Source organism: Neovison vison, chromosome 3, assembly GCF_020171115.1.
Source record: "Neovison vison isolate M4711 chromosome 3, ASM_NN_V1, whole genome shotgun sequence".
Classification (NCBI taxonomy): domain Eukaryota; kingdom Metazoa; phylum Chordata; class Mammalia; order Carnivora; family Mustelidae; genus Neogale; species Neogale vison.
The window spans coordinates 161,041,505-161,067,696 of NC_058093.1; the positions used below are offsets into that span (position 1 = coordinate 161,041,505).

Sequence of the window (26,192 nt, forward strand, 5' to 3'; positions counted from 1 at the left end):
TCTCTTTTTAACTCAAGATAGATGTACCTACTATATAATTCATTTCAGATCCCTGCAAAACCACTTAAAAAGTGGTGTGAGATTTCAAAAACTCTTCCCTCCAAACTTAACTATTTCCCTGCCTTGTTTTACCCTTTGAAACCCAGAGACTGTGATGGTATTTGATTCCTTAAATCCAAAGCCTAGTGGTTGTGCAGGTACAGCCCCTGGTGCTGAATGTACAGGAAGAAAGAAAGGACTAGCAGAGAAAAGAAACACAAGAGCCTCAACCGGGAGATGTGTTCATGACCAGTTATGCCAGAGAAGCCTTATAGGTGGAAGGTGATGTGTCACTTAAGTTTGCTTCTGGGTCACTGGAGGAGACCTTCTGGCTTCAGGAAGGGAGCAGAGGCCCAGATTCTCCTTTGGTGGCCTTATTCTTTATCTCCCAATTCTTTGGGCTCCTCTTTCCTTTTCCTACTCTATTTGCCTGTCTTCCCTCTTTTCTTCTTTTTTCTTCCTCCTTCTTCCCAAATCCCTTCCTCCTTCAGAGGGAAGAGGAGCAGACATTCTTTCTGTACACATCTTTTTTAATTTTGTTATCATTTGCATTAGCCCTTGCCAATGTTGGTCTGAAGAAATCATTTAAGATCTTTTATGTTCCGTCTGCCTCCCACATGAATTTTTGGGAAAATCAGTTCTTGGAAAGTATGGAATTTACACTCTCATTTATGAATTTGTAGAACCATACTATTTACTTCATTTAGTTACAGCTCTTAGTATCTAGTGCCAAGAGCATTTCTGACTTTTAGTACTCACTGTCCACATAGTTTCTGGACTTCCTAGAAATAGTCTCAAATTCTTCTCCTCATCATTTACTTCTGGGAAGCCAAAAATATGACCATGTGTAGAGGAAGCCAAGTTCATGATGAAGACAAGAGTGGATCAAAATGAAATAGATCAAGAACTTGCAGAGTTGACATGGGAGGTAGTTTTCAATTAAAACTTGGGTCTATAAAGAATTTTCATGTGAAGTATCTTGACTAGATTTTCTTCTGCAGCTTCCAAGAAGTTCAAAGACTGAAAGCAAAGTGAAAGCCTTTTCTCCTGAGTTCTTGTGAAGATAGTCACAATATGTATGTAGTTCATTATCATTTCTTCAAAGCAACATACACTCACAATACTTTATAGAATACAATAGATGTTCAAATTTTCACTTGGTAGCTTGGTCATTTGTGTGGAGAAGTTAGGTGGTATTTCCAATTAGTTGCAGGCTTTGGGATCAGGCATATGGGCACCTACATTCTTCCCAAGAAGCGATGCTTCAGGAATGTCTGTGTGCCAGAATGCAACAACGGTTGACACATATCTCCAGCTGTAGGATCCTCCCCTTCTTCCACATGCTCTGTTTTAAAATCCAAATGCATTCTTTCTTCTACCCTCTGAAGCTGGGAACTATTTGGGGTTCCTCTAGACCACCTATGATCAATTTTTTCTAATCTGAGTCCCAAGAAAAAGCAGGGTCACCATCTCTAAAATTATATGTACACATCTGTTCTACTTGCTCCCCCCCTCTGCCACCAGTCCTAGTCATTGTATTAGTTCATTCCTCTGCACACATACTAACATGAATAGGCATGGGGACCGTCATACCCTGGAGGGGAAGACAAGGTAAATTTTGAAGTCTTATGTGTTTGGCTGAAAGAAAAGACATGGGAAATATTCCTTTAGATTTTATTTTTCCTAAAAATTTCTCTATGTTCTCACCAAACCTCTGGAAAAGAGCAACTTTATATAAAGATAAACGTCCTTTTCCCAGATTTTTTTCATACACAGACATGCAATGATACAATGGGTTCTGGGATGGTAGAGCAATTTCAAAATATCTCATATTTATTGATTTTAAAATTCATCGTTGGTTTTGAAAGGTGAAAACTAATGTCATATTTTTGGCTTAAGCGTAAAGATTTTTAGGGTGTTCTAAGGTAGCAAAATCACAAATGTTCTCTGGTTTTTGCTGAAACCTGAAATACAGTTTTAAAAGCCATTCTTGCTTGGCTGTGTTACTATATTAGCGCTGGTCAAATTTTTTTTTCTTTTATTAGACATGAAAATAAAGGATTTAAATAAAAGTTCTGGATGGAGTCTCACAGAGCAACAGTATTATATAAACAAATTATGCAATGTAAAATAATTATTATCACTGAGGCTAAACAGAAAATGTTGTTTGAATAATGGAAAATTAAAAGCACATTTTCATTTTTACTAATCTTAAATAATCAACAAACGTGTGGTGTTTGAACTGGAAACGGATGACTTGTAAGTTTGGCTTCCTTCTTAAGTAACTAACTGTTAATTGTGAATAAAATTTTGCTTCTCATGTATGTATGTAAACACAAAACACACATATGTGTGTGTATAGCCATACATGTGTGTATGCATTCACACTTAAGAAAATATGTTCATAATACACATGAACATATTATATGTTCATTCACATATGTCTATATATGTATGTACAATATATTATTTATATATGTCAAAAATTTTTGAGCTGCACACTTATTTTAAATAAACTCACTGAATTATATATCAATTATATCTTAATAAAGCTGTTTTTTATTAAATTGCTTCTCACTATAACTAACGCAGGCTAGTAACAAGGTCACTAAACTAATTTAACTAATTTAAAAGCAATAAAAAATGTTCACAAGTTGAAATAATTTATGAACAAATTCTGTTTTCCTTTCTATTTCTAGTTTTCAATATCTGAGATCTGAAACATAGACTATCTGCCACATGCAAATCAGCAAACAGGCATAAGAAACAGCTCAGTGTTTCAGTGGGAAAATTAGTTGTCATCAATTCAGGCTGGCATGAAAGCTGAACCATCTTTTAAGCAGGTACCGTGGAGGAAATAATAAGAATTCTTAGGTCACATTTGATTCACTACATTTACTATGTTGTTCCCCAGATATCATCAAGCCACGTCACTTACATTTTTGCCAAGAGAGCGTCTAGAAAACTTTGCTCGTTATAGGGCATGCACAGAGAAGAACTAAAGTAACTCTAGGAATAGAATAAAGGTTACTGAGTGAAGAAGAGAGGTGACTGGGGTTTTAATTATGTCCTAATATTTCAGTAGAAGAAACAGAATGGAGAGTGAAGACCAGTTTAACTCAGGTTTGAACAAAACTAGCTTATTAGTGGAACTCTGGGGCTACATGGAATAAAGAATTAATTGTAAAGAGTACTTATTTCAAATTTCATGAAATTTCAGACAACGTAACCAGAAAGGGTGAAAACAGTGAAGAAATCTTCAGGGTGGTTGATTTATATGTTTATCTATTTTATGATGTTTATTTATAAATTTATCTCTTTTCCTGACAAGAGAGGATGGTTTTTAATCTCAGAAAAAAATTAACCATGGAGAAAATGTTGGTTTTCAGAAGCCAAGGTTGAATTTGGTGCCTCAATTTTATTTCTATTTACTTTTGATTACCAAAGCACCAATGCTTAAAATTTAGTTTGGATGTTTTAAGTCTCATTAAAAATCTGGGTTCTTAGGTAAAGAATCTTTGGGTAAGCAAAGTGTTTGAAAAAACTGAAAAAGATTACAATGAATTAGCTTTTTTGTGGTTAACAATCCAAACCAATCAACCAACCAACCAATCAACCAGTCAACCAATAAAAATCTCATAAATGCTGCTCCAGGGGGAAGAATCAGGATTTGGAGATTATTTGGGATGAGTAGTGTGCCTTCCCAATGTGTGCTATTGAGTCATATACAGTATTAGCTATTAACCAAACGGCACTGTGACAAACCAGAAAATAACCCATTAGACAGTGTTCGACATACTCCATGAATCATATGCAATTTTCTGACATTTGGGAGAGTGATAAGATCTGGCTAGATGTTATATATAATAGCCAAAGTGATTCCTTTTGTGAATAGTTACTACTCTAGAGGTTCCATTTGTGAAAGTATCTGTGAACCTACAAGAGATGGTTCTAAATTTGGGGGTAAAAGAAGGTAGTCATTCAAACTTCTGCAATGTCCTTAATGTGGTAGTGAAGACGATGGCCATAATTAAAGAACCTTACTTTACATGGGATAAGACTGCTTCATTTTCTCACATAAATGAGGCAAGGATTGTATCAAGATAATTAAGATTTTATGAAGGGGGCATGATGCCAGCAAAGATAGCCAACGGGCAGGGGTACCTCACTGAGGGTGGTGAAGGGTCCTTGCAGTACTCTTTGCAATGATGACAGCCAATCTTTCATAGGTGTACATAATGTTGCTGCCACACCACACATGGCCCCTGGAGCTCTTTTCCCAGTGGTAATGAGAGAGTTCCATTGCTCCAGCATTTTCTCCCTATAGATTTATGCATTTATAATAATGTGGTTTAGAGATATAGTCATGATCACAAAAGTGAGTGAAGTGAATTAGTCCACGAATTATGTCCTTTGACCTACACTGTACCTAACAGCACACACAGGCCCGCACACCCACACGCACGAAGACTTCCGAAGTTTAAGGGCAGGTGCCTTTGAGAATTCCCTCTTTTCTTTCAAGTAAGGGAAAGGTGAATCAAGCACATAGCTAGAAATGGAAATAAGATCAGGGCTGCGACAGATGGTGGTGGTAACCAGAGTTATACACTTGTGAATCTGTGTGAGGTAGATTGCTAGGATGTCAAAGGACTTCAAAGATATACCCCAGTGCCTTCTGAAGATCAAAGTGATATGCTTGTAAAGGACTCTAGGTGAGTCATGCCCGGTGTCTGTATTGAGGATTCTGGAGCAGTGATTTCAATTCATCCTCATTTTGCTTTATCTTTCCAAGATCTCTCACAACACGAAAGACCCAAAAACTCAAGCTAAATAAAATATCTGTATGCCAAACCTCCCTACTTTCTCAATGCTGCCTTAACACTGATCTTGGCTTGTTGGTTTTAGGCTTCACGTGATTTTTATTTTTAATTTTCAAAAAAGATTTTATTTATTTATTTGAGAGAGAATGAGCTGGGGAAGGGGAGAGAGGGAGAAGCAGACTCTCTGCTGAGCAGAGAGCCCAAGGGGGGCTCGATCTTAGGACCCTGGGATCATGACCTGAGCTGAAGGCAGACTCTTAACTGACTAAGCCACCCAGGAGCCCCGATTTGATCAGATTTTTTAAAAAGGGCCATTGGGTTTGGGCAGGAGTGGAGGGCAGAGCTCTAGGTCATATTTCTTTGGTTCAGTTCCAAATGTAGGAAGAACAGGACCTTTAATTTATGCCTGCTTTTGGCACAATAGGTTTCCATCAACCTTTGTGTATGGACACGGTTAAAAAATAAATAGGGGGTCACCACCAGCATTATCAAGTGACAGAAATTAAGCACTGAGAGCATGAATTGGTTTTGAAATTGTTCTTGTGATAGGAATCAGACTGCCTTACCTAGGGGGAAAGTGGCCCAGGCCCAGTGAGACAGTAAGGTGTAAATTCTCAAGTCTGTAATTTACCACAATAATGTGGTCCAGCCACGGGACCTTGTCCCGGTCTTACCCTATTAGTGCTACAGATCAATCACTCCGAGAAGCTCTTTGATTCAAGAATCTACGAAATCACCTTCTGGGGTCTTGCAGACTCTACAAAAGCAGAGACTCCTCCAAAGAAGAAGACCCAGCTTGGTACTTTTCATATGTATGGATCTCATAGATACTGCTACGAGGCTGTGAAGTCACTAATAGAAGCAGAACAGAGAGGGGAAGAGCCAAGAAGGCCAGCTCTGGTTGAACTTCTCAATGGGATCTCATGAAGCCCCAGAAGATGTCGCTATCTCTACGGAGACACACTAGAAGAGGATTTTAGTGACAGAGTGGGATGGTCAGCAGTCTAGCTATGGCACTACGAGCTACAGTTAGTGTTTCAGAGCAGCGATACTGACCGTGGACTGTGGTCAATCTGACTGATGTACAGCTTTATGAGCGAATGCTCCTCAGCCCCAGGGCTGGATGCACTTAGCCCCTCAGGTAACCTGAGGGGTGCAAACAATGAGACCTCGTTAAAACCCTCCATGGACAGAGCAAGGCCCACTCAGAGAGGAAAGATGTTCAGTGTACATAGCTTTATTGAACAGCACCCTTGAAACAGAAATCAGAGGCTAACCTCCATGGTGAGAGATAGCAAGGCCCGCAAACTTGAAACAACATATCTGTGGTTCACAGGGAACATTCCAGAAGGACTGAAAATGGGAAAAAAGGGAAATGATCCTAGTTTGGGTTAATGGGTACCACGCACCCTGGAGGAACCAGAACAGCTCAAAGTATAATAGCAATATTTTAGAAGAGAGGAAGCCATGTTATCCATCTAGACGCATCCACCATAAGCACCGTCCGAGCTGAAATGATATAAAATGACCTTCAGTAAGGATGGGGTCTAGCTCTGCTTTGACATTTGCAGAATGCAGGCTCTCCTAATAAAAGCACATCTTTCTCAACGTCATGCCAGATCTTCCCTAGTGAGAGATAATGGGCCCACGTCCCTTCTAGACTTTACGGTAGGAAAGATGGTTGAACTCGCTGGTGGTTCTGCGAAGGAGTGCGAAAAAGAACATACTGAGGGCCAAGACCCTGTCATTTCACCTGGAGGTTCTGCAGTTCAGTTTTGCCTCCGCATTTCCACTTGTTACAGATTTGCATAATCTACTGGAAGGCAACACCACGAACCACCGCATCTTATTTATTATGCTAATTACAATTACGGGGAGCATCTTCATCTCATGTTCTTGCTGATGGGCAAATACAGGAACTTATGGGGAAAAAAATCAGCAGCTTTCTGAGTCTCATTGTGTGCAAATCCTTACTTGAACGTACCAGGCTACTAGAGGGAAATGGTATTTCAGAAACCTCTCTGGGGGGAGCAGACCGATTATGTTCCTTTTATGAAACAAGAAGTTGGTTTTTGTTTTGTTTCATTTTGTTTTGTTTTCTGCTGAAAGGCACTTGAAATCTTATGTTCATTACTCACTCCAAATGTCCTTACCTTTGTTTCCGCTTTCCTGTGAGCCTTCTCCATGTATTTATAAAATAAGTCGCTGGTACTTTATTCACGAGATTTGAGCAAACAATTTGGAGAGCCTCTTGACCCTGCATATTTATCAAGCTAGCACTAAGAGAAGTATTTGCTTCACCTGTTCTTTGCTCATGTGGCGGTGGATTTTTGTATAAAAATAGGAGACACCTTCTCCTTTTTAAGAAGTTCTTCTTACCATCCCTGAAATTACTTAAACAAAAACTATACTTCCAAGTTTGGTCGTCAGCCTCTAGCCTCAGGAACTCCAGAGCTCACCAAATTATAAGATGAGATTTATAAGCTGTTCCAGAATGTACCTAATAATTTCGCATTGCATCTTGAAATTCCAATTCTCTCTTAAAGGGGCCATTCCAAGTGCTATGAAGGTGACTTTCTCAACGACATAGAATCGTTATGATGGTATCGATCATAAAACTTAAACACACCTCATATTCTTACTGTGGGGAGATTGTAAATTCAAGTTTCCAGAAATGATATTCATCCCAAAAGCCATCCCAGCCATCGTCAAAAGCATCCAAAAGAATGAAAGTGAAAACCTGTGACAGATACTTACAAACCAGTTCCTAACAATAATCTTCCACACCTGGCTTGCACTGGAATATTTTTCTTAACACAGAATCAAGGAGAGGGCTTATTTCATAATAAGATTGGAACTTACCTCCTGGTAATAAAAGGACTTCCTGAGGAGGGGACCGAGTGGGAGAAGAGGCTATCATTCATGCTGGTTACAGGTCTGGGCGGCCTAAAACGAAGGACAATGTGGGGGGAAAGTTAAAACAAATAGAAGTCATAAGTTAAAAACTATCCACCACCTTTCCAGGAAAGTGGCTGGAATCAACACAAAATTTTATATCTTGCAATGAAATTCTTTAACTGTTTTGGGAAATTACATTTCCTTAAAAATGTGGAATGTCCAATAAACATTAGGAGAAAATCTCTGGACACCACAGGCATGTTTATCCATGAGATTTGAGCCTTCATGTTTCCTTGAGTCATATACTTGAATGGAGCAAGGACTCTGAGGTGGCCTCAGGTTCACTGTCTTCTCAAACGAGAACCTCTAAAAAATTGATGATAAGCACAATCTATATCCTCTCAGAAAGCAGAAGTTCCAGAAACTTCTCCTGTGCTCCACATAACAATGGCTCTTTCTCAAGACACCTGGTCTGGAAGGAGCCAGTTGCAAAATCATATTGAGCCTGAATTGTTCTTGTTCTATGTGAAGATGAAGTCAAGCACACCAGGATTGTTATCTGGATGTTCTACACAATAGGGCACGTATGCAAGGCATCCTCTAAACTTCCTTTCATATGACGAGAGAAAGAAAATAGCATTCAGTATTTCTCAGAACTGTGAATGGCCTTAAACCCCAGCTGCATGGGATCTGTCATTTCCAGTTGTATTTTTCATTTTAGCCTGTCATCCTGTCCCTGTCACTAATGTCTTTATTGAGGCAAAATGATAGAGCTATGACACCTATCTCATCTCCAAGTGGTTTTTAGTCTTCTATTAGGTTCACTGGAATATGTTCCATGAGATGGGATTGAGAGTTCAGAATATGGGTAATGAGGCAGGGCATCATTCCGAGTCAGAGGAAATTTTGTTCTCACTATACTTCTGTACTGGAGTTTGATGAAGCAGAATGTGTGGACACCAGACATTAATCATGGTAGCCTACAGAATCTGTGTTGGCTTGATCAAGAGATAAAGTTTTAACGGTTTAGTTTCTACCTTAGGGAAACAAAGTTGGTTTTGGATTCCACAATGCAGAGATCCTGAGAAAAAGGTAGACTTGTTTATGCGACTGGAAACGAAGCTATACAGGCTTTAAAAGGTCAGCACAATATGCAAAAATTCATTGAAACTTTTGGTTCCCAGTACTTGGTGCTAAACAGTGTTCGAAGATTTTTACAGACATTATTTCCTGGGGGAGGTGGAAACAGCAGCCTCACTATTTCATCTAGTCTAAACATATCAGCTGACATTCTGAAAACTATCTGAGTGTTTTGCATTACTTACGTAAGATGTGTCTTTGACATGTGAGGCTAGTTTAAAACTAATTCTCCCTTGAGCACAACACTTTCACCTTGTAGGCAGGATGTGAATTTTATACAAACGTCCTCTGTGAATTTTGAAAAGTTAGGTAGATCAGATGTTAAAACAGTAAGAATGAGGGGCACCTGGTGGCTCAGTGGGTTAAGCCTCTGCCTTCGGCTCAGGGCATGATCTCAGGGTCCTGGGATCGAGCCCTGCATTGGGCTCTCTGCTCAGCAGGGAGCCTGCTTCCTCCTCTCTTTGCCTGCCTCTCTGCCTGCTTATGATCTCTGTCTGTCAAATAAATAAATAAAATCTTAAAAAAGAACCAGTAAGAATGAAATAGCTTTCTTTTAACTTTGCAACAAGTTGAAACCATCAACTTGACCAACATTTCTGGGTTTTTTGAGTCTTTTTTAACTTTCCCACCGTGCTCTAGCTCTAGGAAATGAGAAAACAAGTTGACTTGGAATACTTTTTAATTAGCCTGGTAAATTTACTCTGTAGAACCTGGTCACTGCCAAGCTGAAATTGCAGTTTCTTAGTAAATGGCTTCCTGTTTAAGGTTCATCATGAAGATGTTGAACTTGGGACACAGAATGACTAATCTTGGCACCAAATGGTGACTTTCAAAGGGACTGAGGTTCTTATTTCCTCCATCATCAAATGGGAAGTTACTTTATCTAATAACTAGGTCACACTGGGAATTTTAAATGTATTGATTCTTGTGAGAAAGAAATAGCTCCACAAGATAAAGTCACACACAGATCGACTGCAAATTTTTCCTTGTGGACAAGACCTTCACAGAGAACTTTTTAAAAAAGATTTTTATTTATTTATTTGACAGAGAGAACGAGACAATGACAGAGGGAATACAAGTAGGGAGAGTGGGAGATGGAGAAGCAGGCTTCCCACCAGGCAGGGAGCCCGATTTGGGACCTGATCCCAGGACCCCGGGATCTTGACATGACCTGAGCCAAAGGCAGATGCTTAACAACTGAGACACCCAGCTGCCCTCATGGAGGATATTTTTTTTTTTTTATAAAACTGGCATTCATCTTGTGACTAGAAAGTATTCCGCTTAAGACAGAATTAGTTTTAAACTAGTTTGATGTTACTCACTTGTGTTGTGTCTCTTAACCACTTATAATTATGGTTACGTCTTTATAAGCACACAGGGGACTACTGAACTACTTACCAAGTGTCACTTTTGGCAGCAAGAAATTGAATGCAATAGAGACTGTTAATCATGGTAAAATTAACAAGAAATACAACAGCTTAGAACAAATTCCAAAATACCAAAATGTCACCACTTAAGTGGCCTTACATATCTACAGTAATTTAGAATGGCTACATGAACGGCATATTTTAAAATTAGAAGTCTGAGCTATCCCCATCAAAACAAACAAACAAACAAAAGAAAAAGACATGGCTATCTGATCAGAACAAAAACATTTTAATAACAAATGAAAGAGAAAAATGTCTAAAACTAAAAATAGGAAAAAATTCTGGTCTAACAGAGATTGGATCTTCTGCACGCAGAATTTCCTGTATGTTATTCCAACAATTAAATGTTTTTCAAAGATTGCATTTTAAAACTAAGACATTCAGCCTGGAAAAATATATTATCCATGAGTACAGACCACTATTTTGATTCGAGGACTCTTTGGAGAATCTGGTTAAATATATGGAACTTTTCTCAGGAAAAGGCCTATTTGTGTAGAATTTTAAGGGAATCCCAAAACTCTGCGTGGAATTCAAATTGTGTAGAGAGTGCCCTCAGTGAGTCCAGTGAATAGTATGTCAAATCAGATTGCCACTAGACAGGTAAAAATTTGTTTACTCATTAGCCAGTTAAATACACACATCCGCCAGCCAGAGCACGACTGGGTACCAGCCCTGGGCTATGTAATACCGCAGTGTGCCTGACCACGAACTTGACTTTTATCTCACTGTCTCATTTCCTAATTTTGTCTCCAAGTGGGAGGAAGCATCCTAATTCTGTTCTGCTGCAAAACTCTCAGAATCAGGCTGTTCACATCTCTCCCTCTAGTTTCCTCACACCCATCAGCTCTGACTGAACGTCGCTCTCTGGGCTGAAACTCCCAGCGGCGCTGGTAGGAAGTGACTGTACAGCAGAGCTCAGAGAGACGCTCTCAGTTACTTTGCTCATTTATTAGCAACGTAGGGATTGTCTCTGGCGGGGTGGGGTGTGTGTGGGGGGAGAAACACTGTTGAGACCTTAGTAAGAACAGCTCGTATGAGGTCGTTTTCTGCAAGCTACTAGCCCTCTGGGATACTCCCCAGATTTATTTATCCCTGGTTTCTTTTAAGGCTTATTTTTAGGATCAAAACTTCCAAAAATAAGTTAGTCACATTCTCCAGAATTGGCTTACATTCGTTTTTTGGATGCTTAGCCCATGCCAGCAATGTAAGCCTCCAGGCTGTGTGTATTGCCGAAGGCAGTAAACCCTCCGTGTACACTTGGGAGCAAACCAAGATGAGCCCCGTGGTATGTACACAAAGCCACAGACATGACACAGCACAAATCATTTGATGGCATTTGCTTAGGTCCACCAGAGGAAAGAGTGACCGCTTCCATAAAGGTCTCTGAGCCACCATGGCACCTCTGACGGATCACGTTCTGAACTTCCTGACGCACGAGCTTTGTACTGGGCGGTTTCCAATGCTGATAGGTCTGATCAGCCGCCTCTTGATGTCAACATGCAAACCGAGGCCCTGAGTGTGGCTGGTCCTACTGAACTATGCGACACAAAAAGTGGTTTGTGTTGACGGGGGAACCACCTTTTCTAGAGTCTTTCTGATGGTACCTGCAATGACATAATTCCTAACTGGGCATGGAAGCAGACGGTGAGCTTGCCAAGATAATATACAGGAAGAAATACTTCTTCTCCCTCAGCATCCCCTGTTATCTGGTCACCCAGGTCTGAGAGAGGCTCCAGGGCCTGAGGCTTCTGGAAGGTGGAAGGAATGGGCGGGAGCACCGTTTCTGCACATATCCCCCTCTGTCTACCAAACTCACGTAGACTTTGGAGAAGAATTTTTTATAGTCTGTTTTTGGATGTTCTGAGGAATTTTACCACCAACTTCCCCTTTCCACCTTCCCATGTATGGGCCATGATTCTTCTAAAGTTGTGAAGTTTAAGATAAGACAACAATGATTTTTAGATTTGTTGATATCTTTAAGATGACTGGCTTTGCAGACAAATGAAACAAGGAGCTTTTATACTTGGGACTCAAAGCATAAGTGATATTAAGGTACAGTGTGCTTTAAAATTTTCTCATTATGGTTTATTTCATTGATTGTTACTGTCCAGTAAAACCTCTACTAACAACTGTATTTTATAATGATGTTTTTTGAATATTTTCTACCTGTAGGTGAAGAACGTTAGCGTAGCATTCTTGTACCTCAAGAAAGAAGTACTGTTTACCTCTACAGTAAAAGATTATAATCCTATTATTACTCTGTTTTTTATAAATTAAAATTTAAAACTTGGTCCCTAGCAATTGATATTGAAGTTGCCTTTGTATGGACATGAACATGCATGAATGAAGAAAAATGTATTCCTCTGGAAGGCAGAGATACTCACACAATATGGGCCAAGTTGAGTGGCTTCTCAGGCTGGTCAGGGAACATGGGGTGTAAGGGCTCACGGCTCGAAGCGCAGCTCAGAGACTTGCTTAATGCATTAGTTAGCTTCTTAGCAGGGGATTTCTGGAAAGAAGAAGAAAGGTAGAAGTGATAAGAACTAACACTGATGTTACATTCTCAGATATGATTTGTTTTCATAATAGATATTCATTCATTCACTCATTTCTTCATTGATTTATCCATGAAATCTTCAACTACCTACTACTCTAAGGGAATTTGCTCTGTGCTGAAACTAAAGTTCTGGGACAATCCACCAGAGTGCCTGACTCCTGCTGTTTTGTGTCAGCAAATGCTGTGATGAGTGGAAAGCAGTCATTGTGCATGGGACATCTGAGCTGGGACTGAAGGGACCAGCAGGAGTCCTTCTGATAGTAACTCAGGGGACCGGGAAGGTCATTCCAGATGGAGGAAGAAGAAATCCCATTCTGGAGAGGAAAGTAGAAGACAGACCCTTGAAGTCCTGCACTGCCACATCAAGGACCATGGTCTTTATCTCAAACGCAGAGCGAGACAATGAAGACTTTATATCATAGAGGTGACAGGAGCAGATGTGATTCTAGAAGGATTACTCCTGCTTAAGAGCAGAAAACGATCTGGGAGGAGACAGGAGTAGAAGTAAGAAGGTGAACAGAAGGTTTCACAGGTATCCAGGTGCAAGATGTATTGGACATGGCTGGATCCATCCAGTTGAAACTGAAAGGGGAACTTCAATCAGGGATTTTGGAGTTTAAAATTTATGTTCTTTCCAGAGCATCATGTTATCTCTTTTTCATTTAGACGAGTGGGATGTAGATCTTAAAATTTCACAGCCACTTCTTTTTTTTATTATTATTTTTCTTTTTTTTTTTTTAAATTATTTTTTCTTTCTTTTTTCCTTTTTTTTTCACAGCCACTTCTATCAGAAATAATGTCCCTCATGTAATAAATCTTTACAGCAGCTTTTCCTTTCCACAAGAAGTCATTTACCAATCTGTCACTTGTTTTATGCAGAGAGCCCACAATCGGCAATACAATGAAGCAACTTTTGTCCTCATGATCTAAAACCTTAAGTGATAGAAGTGTTGTTCAAGAAGTTCTTCTTTGGCTTTTGTTAGGACATGTAATTCTTAGAATACCTAAAACACAGCCACTGCAACAGCTTTTCACCCCCATACACACTGCAGCCTCTTTATACCCTTGATCGGTCTGATCCTACTTGTAAAGACGTTGTCCTGCCATATAACCATATAATTTTGAGTCCACAATCTCTAAAGAGAAGCGCCTAAATTGACTTTAGCATTTACATAAAATGATCATTAAAAATGCTTAGTCTTCAAACACTCACCCTCCAGAATGTGAGATAGAACAAGTTTGAAAATTGGTAGTATATCGACCATAAGAAAATAGAAAACGTTTTCTCCTATCTTCTGTACTAAACAGTGTTTCATGATCTGTGCTGGAAGATCCATGCTAGCATGTGACATAACCACCAGTGACAGGAGGCATCTGCTCTGGCCCAAAGCCCTCAGCATACGACCCCTTCGTGAAAAACTGGTACTCAAATTCAGAGTCTGAACGATGCTGAAAAATTAAAATATTTACACTGAATGCTGGTTCCCAATAATCATTCCTAGAAAGAATGTTCTGATTTAAAATGCACTATCTGGGAACACCTGGGTGTTTCAGTCATTAAGCGGCTGCCTTCGGCTCGGGTCATGATCCCAGGGTCCTAGGATCGAGTCCTGCATCAGGCTTTCTGCTCAGTGGGGAGTCTGCTTCTCCCTCTCCCTTTGCTGCTCCCCCTGCTTGTGCTCTCACTCTCCTTCCCTCTCTCTCTGACAAATAAATAAATAAAATCTTTAAAAAATAAAATAAAATGGATTTTCTGAAGAAGTTTAAAAAAAAAAGAATAAGTTACTCTTTGAGTAAAGGGTATGGGTTAATTGAAATGCATAAAATCTAGGAAAAAACTCATAATAAAAAGTTTGCATTTTCTTGTGTAAGAACTATTCCAAGAGTGGTTGGCAGGTTTGATGGTACAGCCCACAAACCCCAATCCATACATAGGGCAGTACTTTCACAGAAGCACAGGAACAACCTCAGGGGACCTGATCTTTGAGTGACTGAGACCTAGATCAGCAAACTAAACCGCTTGAACCCCGAGCTCACCCAGTTGGATTTCTCCCACACATGCATCACGTGGACAGACTCTCACAGGTCACCCCTGACAAGCTGGTCACTCACAGTTTACGCAAGGATGATTGCTCATAGAGACTACCTCCCTGCCTCCAAAAAAGGAAAATGGAACAGCACCACGAAGCCCACAGGCTCGCGCATCTTTCCTTTTACAAGCTCTAGCCATGCACTTAACGGAGCTCCAGAATCTGAAAGCCAAGGAACTAATGATAATTTTTAAGAAATTCCCAAAACAAAACAAAACTTGGAAGGAACCTTAACTTACTGTGAAAACGAGATTATGTCCCAAAGTTGCTAGTTCAGTTGTTATCTAAGTCAGTACTGAGCTGTCTGCATCCCAAGAAGTAACAGAGTGTGAGTCTTCCTAAACTGTAAGTCATAGAATGCGACACTGGCTTCAGATGCAGCAATGAAGATGTCCCGGTAAGGTGGGGGCGGGATGGAGGGAGAGGGGAAGGAAGGCGTGCTAGAGCAGAAGTTAGGTTTGCCTCTTGATTGTCCCGCCGCCATCTTTACTGGTCCCTTGCATTCTGAGTGACGCTCATACATTCGAGGGTAAGTGTTGCCTGGACCTTGGCTTACCCATGAGGTGTACTCTTTCATTTGGTGCTGGTTGCTATGGGAACCGCCAGCGTGTCCCCTCCAGAAGCAGTCCTGACAGAGCTGGTAATTGTGACACTGTTGGCATCGGTAGCGGAATCCCATCATACTCTCACTGTGGCAGTAGGAACATTCAACTGGATGGAAGACTACGGGGGAAAGAAATGGAGGGAAAAAAAAATGAGAAATAAAACTCTGAGCCAGAATAAGGAAAAATGCAGCCAAACAGGGACTGTGTTTTTCTGCTGTGTGCTGTGATTTCAGAGGCTAGTCAGTTCTGGCTGAGAGGAGAATTATGTTTATTCCTGGACTCTCACCACCCTTTTCACGCATGTGTGTGGAGGTGGGGGAAATGAAAGGGGATGGAGGATAGGTCTTCTTTTAACCACAAATTTCCCTCTCCACTTCCAGCTCTTACGCTATGAGAATATAAATTACCTAAACTGACTCGTCTTTCCCCCAAACTGCTCCCTGTCTCCAGGAGACCAGCACGGCTCCCTAGAAGACTCAGAGGCACAACAGATGAACACAACTGACTCTCCACTGGGTGGAGAGAAGTGGAAAACAGGGAGAAAAAAGAAAGGGAAATGAGGGAGAGTATGAAAACTGGATAAGAGAATTGAATTATTTCATTAAAAAATAATGGAGTGGCTGATGGTCTTCTTTCATGACTGACATTACCTCCATTTAACAATTTTTTCTTTCTTTCCTGAGAGACAGATGGACAGAACCCAAAGAGACGTGTAAATGATGTGACTACACTTCTAATTCAGATAGTTTGAGGGACACTGAACTCTCTCTGACATACAATTGGAATTATAAAGCAGGCAAGGTAAAATACTTGAGATTTGAAGCTAACATATAACCAAATCCAAGTAATTGTCTACACATTATGAGCTAAATATATTAAACAACAACAATTCTTGCCTTTGGTCAGGTTACTCTGTATGTAACCACAATCATTGAAAGCTCCATTCAGAACATATGACTGAAGATTAGCAAGGTACCATAATCTAATTTTTCCCTCTATCTCCTCCACCTATTCTTGGCCGAGTGCCTAGGAATGGTCGATGCTATGTACACCAGTATTGGAAGTTCAGACCTAAAAATAAACCTGGAAAATGTCTTATTCATTATGGAGATTCTTCTCCTGCTACAGCAGGACTATAGCCCCACGTGACTTGTAACTGAGAGACACACGGTGAGATTTAATAAACGTTTGGAATCAACAGTCCTAATTTTGCAGTGGACCTCGAAGGCCTTACTGATCAGGGAGAAAGTTTCTTTCAAAACTCAAGAATTACTTAATGACCTTTGTTTAATAACTGTAGACATCACAGCCTGCTAATTCCAAAAACTGTCATAGCTCAGGAGTAACTACTCACCATTTTCCACATTTGCCAGACGATGCAGAAGGGGCAGCCAGACCAGACACTGGGGGGGAGGGTCAGACATGAGAGTGTCCAAGAACCCATTTAAGGTGACTTTTTTCTGCATCAAAAAACCCACAAAAATTTAGAACCATTTGAGACGAAAGACACAAGACATTCAATGAACCTCTAACATATCAAGAAACAGAATATATCTTATAGCTGGAGAACCAGTTCTGAACTTAAACCCTTTGGTTTCTTTTGACACTTCCACACACGTAGGACTGGGTTATCTCCGTTGAGGCTGAGTCCATATTACCAGAAGGAGAGCAACAGTTCTGGGAGGGGTGCTTTTGTGTATGAGGGACATATCAAAGTGATGAGGAAAGATGAAGGGTAGACTTGCTCTGTAAAATGTGACCCAACTGTGGGTCATAACACGTGCCACAATTCCCAGAGCAGGTGGTCTTCCCCATCTGTAGAACAATGTCTTTTTCAAACTCCCTCCACTCCCCTACGTCCTACATACTTCATGGTTAATATGAATGGTTCTGTGATACAAGATCAGCAGGGAGTCCTGTTAGGAGGGAGCGATCCTTCGCTGTGAGGAGAGAACCATCTATATTTTTGGAAAATCCTTTTTCTCTTTATAGATCTTTCCTCTTAATTCAGTCTGCATCTGTTCTCACTATCCTGGTCCTTTCCAAGGCAGAAAAGGAATGTATTATAAGTTTCTTTCAAAATGACAAAAAATAAGTTATAGGAGTACAAGATAGTATAATAGGATGAATGATAACAAAAGACATGTTTATATGCAAAAATCACTATTTTGGAAATTTTGAATTATAATATCAGGTGGATAAGAGAGTTTTTTCTTCTTTTTGTGTTTAAATATCTATTTTAACTCCTGTTTAGTTAACCTACAGCAATATATTAGTTTCAGGTGTACAGTATAGTGATTCAACAATTCTATACATTACTCAGTGCTCATCGAGATGGGTGCACTCTTAATCCCCATCCCCTCACCAACTCCCCGCAGTATCCATCTGTTTGTTCTCTACAAAAGAGCCCAAATAACCAAAGCAATTTTGGAAAAAAAAAAAAAAGAAAAATGAAAAACAAAAAACAAAGCTGGATTCTAGATTTCAAGATATACTACCAATTGTAGTAATCAAAACAGTATTGTACTGGTACAAAAACAGATCAATGGAACAGAATAGACAGCCAGAGAATAGTTTCATATCTTTAGACAAGAAATCAGTAGTGAAGAGTTTTAGTATCTTTTCAAGGCACCTATGTTAATACTAATCCTTGTCATTCATTCACAAGATATTTTGGTATGCTTCAATTAATCTTTTTTTATCAGCAGATATTTATAATTTTAGCATTTCCTTGTAACACTAAATAGCTTAAGTTTTATAGGATTGATAGCAACATTATTATTAAAATATATTTTATTTAAAGTATAAGTAATGAGACAACATTTTTTGAAAAAGCCACCACAATTTGTAGCATCTAAAATAATTCTGTCTTTCCAAAGAATCACTTGGAATGGCTTGTACTTTTTCCAATGAAGCAATGCAAACAAATTTAAAGTGTCATCATTCAAACTGCTGTGATAGTTTATAAAGGACAAAAATAAACTGGTCTTATTATTTTTATTTGTGTTGCCTCTTATTATACTTCAAATGATCTTCTCCATTTTGATCATTCATCATACTGACAAAAAATCACTTCTGACAATTCCCAAAAATGTTATTACGATTTTGACATATATAAGTTTCTCATCGTTGAGGATATATAAAAAATTATATAATAGAACAGTCTACAAGATATTTCAAAAGGACTTTTGAGCGGCGATAACATCTTATATATAATTCTTATTGAACATGTAGGTCCTTGGAAAATAGAAAGATAGTCATCAAGAGAGTCAAAAGCAAAAACAAACTACTGGGACTACACCAAAATAAAAAGCTTTTGCACAGCGAAGAAAACCATCGACAAATGTACAAATGTACAACAAACCCAGAGGTAGGGAGACCAGCATGGAGGTTAACACAATAGGCCAGGCGACAGATGAGGATGAGGAAAGAGATCAGAGAGACATTTAGAAGGGGAAGACAGCAGGGATTGAGGACTGATGAGAACTGCGGGTTGAGGAAGTTGTCTGGAAGGAGGCCAAGGTGAATGGAACCATTCTGACATGACCAACTAGAAGGACAAGTATAAAGAGGAGTGTGCTTTGGCTGGGGACAGAGATGAGGAACCTAAGCCAGCCTGGGGCTGGAGGAGTGGGAGGGGTCAGAAAGGCCTACTGGATGAGACAACATGGAGTTTCTCCAACTGTCCCATCTCTTATTAGTTGTATGGATACCATTATGATTCTACAACAATCCATGACCCATAGGGATGTCTAAGGCACTTCGACCTCATAGGTCACAAGGAAACAGACTGATTAAGTTTACTAGGTGGGCAGTTAAATGCAGCTTTTCAGAGGCTGCTATGCACTGATTTCTTAAGTAAGGGATCCTTTTAGAGGATATTCTTAGTTAGTATGGATTTTTTAATAATTTCAAGCAAAACCTTCAATTTCTGGGTTTTTAAATTACTACTGAGCTGTGCTAGAGAATGGTGCTGGACATGAAGACTTTGTACATGACTGGGCAGATGCAAACATGGAAAGCCCCACAAACTCAATAGCTTCTCTGGGTCAACTTGTACCACCCCCACTTAAAATATGTTACTCCGAACCCCTAATGTATCACGTCAGGGGGAACTTAGCCAGCTGTGTTTGTCATACATTTGGCGTATGCTACATGATTCCTTTTTTGCTTCCTTTGCTGCACATTGGTGAAACCTGGCACTGGCTCAGACTTGTGTTTCATGTGAGGCTGAGTGACAGTTCAGCTCTTTTTATAAGCAGTGATAATGACCGCAATGATACCAAGGGTGGAAGGTCGGTGTAAGGATTAAATTAGACAGTGCAAGAAAAGAGCTTAGCATGGTACCTGGCTCATGGTCAGGAAGTACCACCAATTATTATTTTCTAGGTAAGCTGACTTGAGTTACTGGCTCAGAGGTCATTTGTCAGAGGCTGGGAGATACTACAGGTTATCACGAAGAGGAGTCTAAGTGGTGACCTGATGTAACATACTGAAGGACAACCTAAGAGACATTTCCTTTTTTTCCTACCTGTTGAGAGAAACAGGACCTTGCTGACTGCTCTGTGTAACCGAATGAAGGGCCTTCAAAAACGGCTGTGGGTAGTTTGAGAACTTCCCGGAGGAATTGATCATATCGTCCATAAACCATCACCCCGCTGGAGTCAGAAATCATGGAGAAAATATCTGATGGAAGGAAAAAGAAAGATATTTACTCATCCCATGAATATATTCTCCACCGTTTCAGTGAAACGTATCTGCAGCAAATAACAAAAACTGTAGCAGAATAAGTAATTTTTTATGAAAGAGTAACACAGAATTGTTATGCTGAAATATTCCTGGCATAGTGTTGCCTTTGGTGTCTTTTTGTTGCTGATTCTGAAACACAGCATTAATTTGGGTAAAATTAGCATATTTTGATAAGACAGCATCCCATTTTTATTTTGAGGTCAGTTATAAGCTCAGATACCACTCAATGGAAGGAATTTTCAAATATGCAAGGGATATGCTGATCTCATTGAAACACACAAAAAACACTTACCATAACATTAGGGTGTGTATGTATCTAGCTAGCTAGCTATTTACTCATCTATAGTACCACCAAGACCTTTGAGTTTTGGCTTAAGTTATTGAAAAATGAAAGACACGATGGGGATAAGGATGTAATGAAATCACCTGATTAACTTCCCACAGAAGCAGAAAACTTTCTATAAATCATGGTGTTTCAGGTGGAAGGCACTCGATTTACAGGGAAGAGTCTTTTGACTCACGTAGTCGAGGGGGAGCCTGGCCTTGGGGAAGATCAATGACGTAAAGTTGGAGTCCTGGGCAGAGTCTGTGTCTTCATTGAACCCCTGTCCTTCAGTTTCTGCCACTATGGGCACTTAGTGAATATTAATGGCATAATTTCTCAAGGTACTTTATAATTCCTCTGTGGAAGTCACTACGGAAATGAAAGCAAATGCTATCATAGTTTGTCACCAGGCTAGATTGTAAATAGGCCAGCACAGCTGTTGGGATAAACTGTTGTAAATTCAATGTGTTGCCTCTGTTCATTTTGGGCTTAATGTCTCAAGGTCAAAATGCAATCTGGGGACATGGTTTTTACACTGCAGTCAGATGTTAAGCCTATTACAGGCTTTACCTGGATTATGTTTTGAGGATGTGAACTGACTCTCATTGCCTTCAAATACTCCATTTATAAAGAATTTCTACTGTGTTTTGAGTTGTTTATCAATTATGAGGCTAAAGAAATTTTACCTAAGCTACAAAGTTAATGTTGTTCTCATCCACCGTCACAATTTTATCTCTTACGTTTATCTCTTTATCTCTTATGAATTCATTATAACTGGTCAAAAAAATATGAAAAAAGTTGCCAACAGCAAAAATAACTCTTATGTAATCCCACAGATATAGAAATGCAAGAATTCCAATAAAAACGGGAAAAAGGAAACCCAGGTAAAGGAAATGAACTTTTTTATCAGAGCTGCCATTTTGTGTGTTTTTAGGTAGGCTGGTCAACTATAATTGGGTCATCCTGATGCTCTTCAAGCCAGGAATTTTCTAAGCCAGGACACATTTTGAAAAGTAGCCTAGGTCTTTCAGATCTCCCATGGAAAGAATTTAGACAACAGCTGTAACTAGAGCAAAAGCTGACGAGTACCAACACTGACCTTTCACAAACTTGAAGCTCATATTAAACTTGTCTGTGTTGATGAAGCTTTGCGCAGCAAGAGCCAAACTAGGTGTAGGTCACTGGGATCAAAGGGAAGGGGCTATTAATGGCCAATCTGGTTTTTCAAAAGAAATGAGGGACTCTGAGGAAGCGATCAAAATGATGTTTGCACCTTAGTTCTGGGCTCTTATATTATATAACAACATATATATGCACATATGGCTATGACAATATACATATACACATATGTAATATGCTAATATGTAATATATGTGTATGTAATAAAATAGAGGTATTTCTAAGATTAAATTAGTCAATAGACAAAAAGCATACAGATATAAAGGACACAGACTAGTGCTTGACACTTAGTACACAGTACAGAAATGTGAGCTTTTTTACTATTAATTTCATGTCACATTTTTTCTGTTATTTACTTTAGATGCTTAGGCTTTGCCTCCCCCATGGGATTGCTCTGTAATGTTACCAGTCATACTCTAAATCACCTCTGTATTTCCAACGGCACCATACAAAGAGAGATACTTTAGAAGAATTTATATTCATTGATTCATTCATTTTAAATTAACTTAACACATACAAAATGTGTAAAACTGTGCTAAGCAATGACTACACAGAATATCCAGGACATAGTTCTTTTTTACTTATTTTTTAAAGGAATTAAAACAAAATTTTATTTGAAAATAACATCAAACTTAACAAAATAATTGCAGGAATAAGAGTACACTCACACACAACCTTTATCCAGATTCATCTATGAACCCTTTATTCTATTTACTTTATAATTCTATCTATCTATCATCTATCTAAATATCTGTCTATCTACCATCTGTCTATGTCTGTCTGTGTGTATATATGTGGGGTAAACATACAATTTTTTTCTGAATTGAGACTAACATACAATTTTTTTCTGAATTGAGACTTTACCTCTGAATGCAGCCAGTGTGTCTTCCCTAAGAGGAAGGGTATATCCTCTGATGAGATTACAGCAAGGGGCAGCAAACTTTTTTCTGTAAAAGGCCCGATAATGATAATGATATTTTGGGTTTTGTGGACCACATATGGTCTCTGTCACACACTCATCTTTGTACTTCATACAACCTTCAGAATGTGAAAGTTAGTCTCCGCTCACAGGCCATAGCTTGTTTATCCTGGGTTTCAGGGTAGTTAACCACTTTGGTATATTTAACATTGATACATCGATCTTATCTAATATTATCTGACCTCTTGGTCATATTCCAATTTTGTGAATTGGTCAGTAATAAGACATAGTTCTTGACCTCTGAGTGGTCCCAGTCCCTTGAGGGTACAGAGACGTGCTTACAGACTGCGTCCTATGACATTGTAAATCCTCCGTGGTGGTGTGACTACTGGAACAGGAGCGTGCATGGGATGTAGCAGGAGCGTGAACAGAGGGCTTCCAGAGTGAGGGAAGATTTCCTTACCGAAGTGACTTCTAGGTCTTCCTAGGTGACAGAGGGGGCTTCTAGGCCAAGCGTAAAGGACAGTTAGGGCCTAGTCAGGCTTTAAGACACAGAATCAGGGTGTGTGCATGGGCACGCTCAGGCATGATGCACTCAAGGCTCTTCAAGGAGTTCATTGTTCCAGGGGCCCCAGGTGCCCACGAGGGCATGGTGGGAGACGAGGTAGAGATCTGAAGAGCTTTAGGCCTCTACTAAGGCGCTTAGATGGTGTCCAGAAGATGTTTTGGGAGATGCTAAAGATTTAAGGCAGGCCTTTGAGTTAGAAATATTACCCCGGGGTGGGGGGTAAGTGTGGAGACAGAACAACCAGTTCAGTTATGGAAACCCAACAAATCCCTGGTTTTGGCCACAAGGCTATTCTTGTCAACCAGCCTTCCCCAAACGTTTCAGCATAGCATGTGACATTCCATGCCAGCAGCACTGTTTTCAAAATTTTTTAGGATCCTCAGGACCATCTGGGAGCCCCAGGGAAGAATTATAAACAGGTGTCCCAACTCATTACAGCAACAACTTATAAGTGGACCAAGAACGGTTTGACACAAACACGGTGTTTGATTAGGTCAGTCTCTGTTTAGGTTACCGTGTCCTCTGACTGCAGGGGCAGCCTCCCACTTGAGGCTGCTGTGGTTACGGTCATGAGAGCCTGCATATTGGTTCCTGGCGGCCCTGAAAGCTGGAAATTGTGGTGCGACATGGAGTTGTTTTCCCTTTTCACTGATTTTAAAGCAGTTGGAAAAATTTAGTTTAATATCTTCTATCTTCCACTCTTTGCCTTCTACAGTTCTTAATTTATTTTCAGCAATGACTCTTGCCCTGCCCTCTCTCACATAAAGGGGGTACTTGGAACAAACTAAATACCTCTCATCCTTATGCATGAAAACAGAAAAATTGCCAAAGGAGCACAGCTGGCATATTGGCTTAAAGTGAATTAGATTTGAAAGAAGGGAAAACAAAACCCTCAAACACTGAGAAATTCCATATCCTTTCATTTTACTTTTTCTTAGTACAAAAGCAATGTGGAAAATCATGACTTTGCCTGTTTTATCAGCAAGAGCAGCCAGCAAAAGAAGACCAGAGAAAACCCTCACAATCCCACTCCTCAAGAGTCAGCCTCTGCTGTCTGTGGGCAGATTGGCCCCTATTTGTGTATTCAGCTAATAATTATCACTGAAGCCAGAAATATTGGTGACTGAATATATTTATTTTTGACTAACTAACATTTTGGCGAAGTTCTTCCAACCAAAGTGCTTGCAGTTAAATTGTGTTTGTCAAATTGCTCTCAAATGACTTACCAGGAAACCACAAAAACCACCTTCTTGGGATTCAGTAAACAAAGAGTGACTCCTCAGCAGGGCAGCTGGGGCTACATTAAGCTGTGATTCGGAACCACTCTACTGTGAGAGGGCAACGTCATAGCTCTCAGGATCACGTGATCTGTTTTTGGCGTTCTTTAGAATTTGTGACACTGAAACTGATTTCTGCAGACTGAAGAACACAGTCTACTTCCGGTGAGACTCATGTGTTGGTCAACTTCTTTTACCGCACAGATGAGGGTTTACTTTGGTTACTAGGTAGCAAGCATGCTTTGCTCATCAAGGGTGGGGTGAAGAGAAAACACCCTAGGGGTGACCTTGTTGGCTCTGAATTCCTGGACATGCAAGAGATCTGTCACGGTTTTGACTGCTGGTAAAGTTCTGCTCAGAACCTTAGTTATCTTGAGCTTTCTAACTCTGCAGACATGGTTCCGTGCTGACCTAACAACCATTCCCTTGGTCTTTACGGGCCCCAAATTTCTTCCTGGGCTAAGAAGGGAAAGCAGAGTGCCATTTCCCAGCCCAGCAGGTGGGAGCGGGTTCCTCCATGACTATCAAGGGCATTCCTTCCTCGTTACCAGTGACTGATGCAGTCCTGGGCAATGACACTTACTGGCTGGGGGCCTCTGGAGTGAGATGTGACTCCCGAGATTGCCAGACCCCTTCTCCCAGGAGAGAGAGAAAATCTGATACCAATGAAGCCTGAATGGAAAGAAGGATAGCACTGTGGTCCTTGAAAGATGGAAAGCATTGTGGTCCTTGGTTCATGAAAGGCTTCAAGGACCCCCGGGAAGGTCAGAAAACTGGTTCTCTCGGTTTTCCTGAAACTTATTTTAATATGGAATCCTTTTATCCAGTCCCTATTAGTGCAACATTGAGTAAGTATTTGGTAAGGATTCTCAAGACTTAAAAACAAGCCATGTATCTAATGCCCTCAGCATAAGTGGCCAACTGTGACACCAGGTCAGCACACAAGGCCCTGCAGAGTTTCCTCCTCTGCCCTGCTTTGTTTTGCTCAACTTTCTCCTCCCAGACTAAACCTAGAGGAAATGCCTCATGGATTACTGCGAAGCTATGTTTTAAAGAAGGACATTGGTCCCACCACCTTCTCATTTAGTTATTACCCTCACTCGAGCACTCGGGCAGATAGTTTTTAATTTTAAAAATAGCTTTCAGGCTAACTAAAGAGAATCTAAACTCTCCCTTATAAAGCCTGCTTGGGCTTCTCTGAATCTGAAATGCATTTGGCTGGTCTGTGGAAGGAGGTTTCCGAAGTGAGGGCGGATGTGTGCTTGTGGGGTTTCTGTGTGCCTTCCACTCATCTACCCGTCCAGAAACATAACTCTGTTTTGGAGTATGTCTGGGGAAATTCCAGAGGAACAAAGAGCACCCCCCCAACCCCGGATCTTTGTTCCTTTTCCCCCTCTTTGCGAAAGAGATCACACTCCAAAGCTGACAGGCAGCAGGTGAGAGAAGTGCCTGGAGCCTGTGAGTCACAGATGAGTAGGGCTGGGAGGGACCCTCCGGGTATCTAACAAAATCCCCAAATTTGGGATAAAAATGGCAAGGAAAGACTAAGGAAGTAGAGTAACTTCCATAGGGTAACTCAGCGAATTAGTCACACAGCTG

The 26,192-nt window shown here is 40.2% G+C and overlaps 1 protein-coding gene across 25 annotated transcripts in view; it reads right to left on the reverse strand.

Annotated features, from left to right (window-relative positions):
* DTNA (dystrobrevin alpha) overlaps window positions 1-26,192 on the reverse strand; it is a 355,640-nt gene that overhangs the window by 54,379 nt on the left and 275,069 nt on the right. For 14 of the 25 annotated variants that reach the window (XM_044243173.1, XM_044243174.1, XM_044243176.1 and 11 more), the window contains 7 exons: window positions 20,108-20,262; window positions 16,931-17,036; window positions 15,528-15,694; window positions 12,709-12,833; window positions 10,296-10,304; window positions 7,722-7,805; window positions 5,916-6,005 (listed from right to left, as the gene is read on the reverse strand). In XM_044243173.1, coding sequence (XP_044099108.1) covers window positions 5,916-6,005; window positions 7,722-7,805; window positions 10,296-10,304; window positions 12,709-12,833; window positions 15,528-15,694; window positions 16,931-17,036; window positions 20,108-20,262 — 736 coding nt within the window. The remainder of the gene's footprint in view (window positions 1-5,915; window positions 6,006-7,721; window positions 7,806-10,295; window positions 10,305-12,708; window positions 12,834-15,527; window positions 15,695-16,930; window positions 17,037-20,107; window positions 20,263-26,192) is intronic. The other 11 variants (XM_044243178.1, XM_044243188.1, XM_044243186.1 and 8 more) reach the window with 3 other exon arrangements.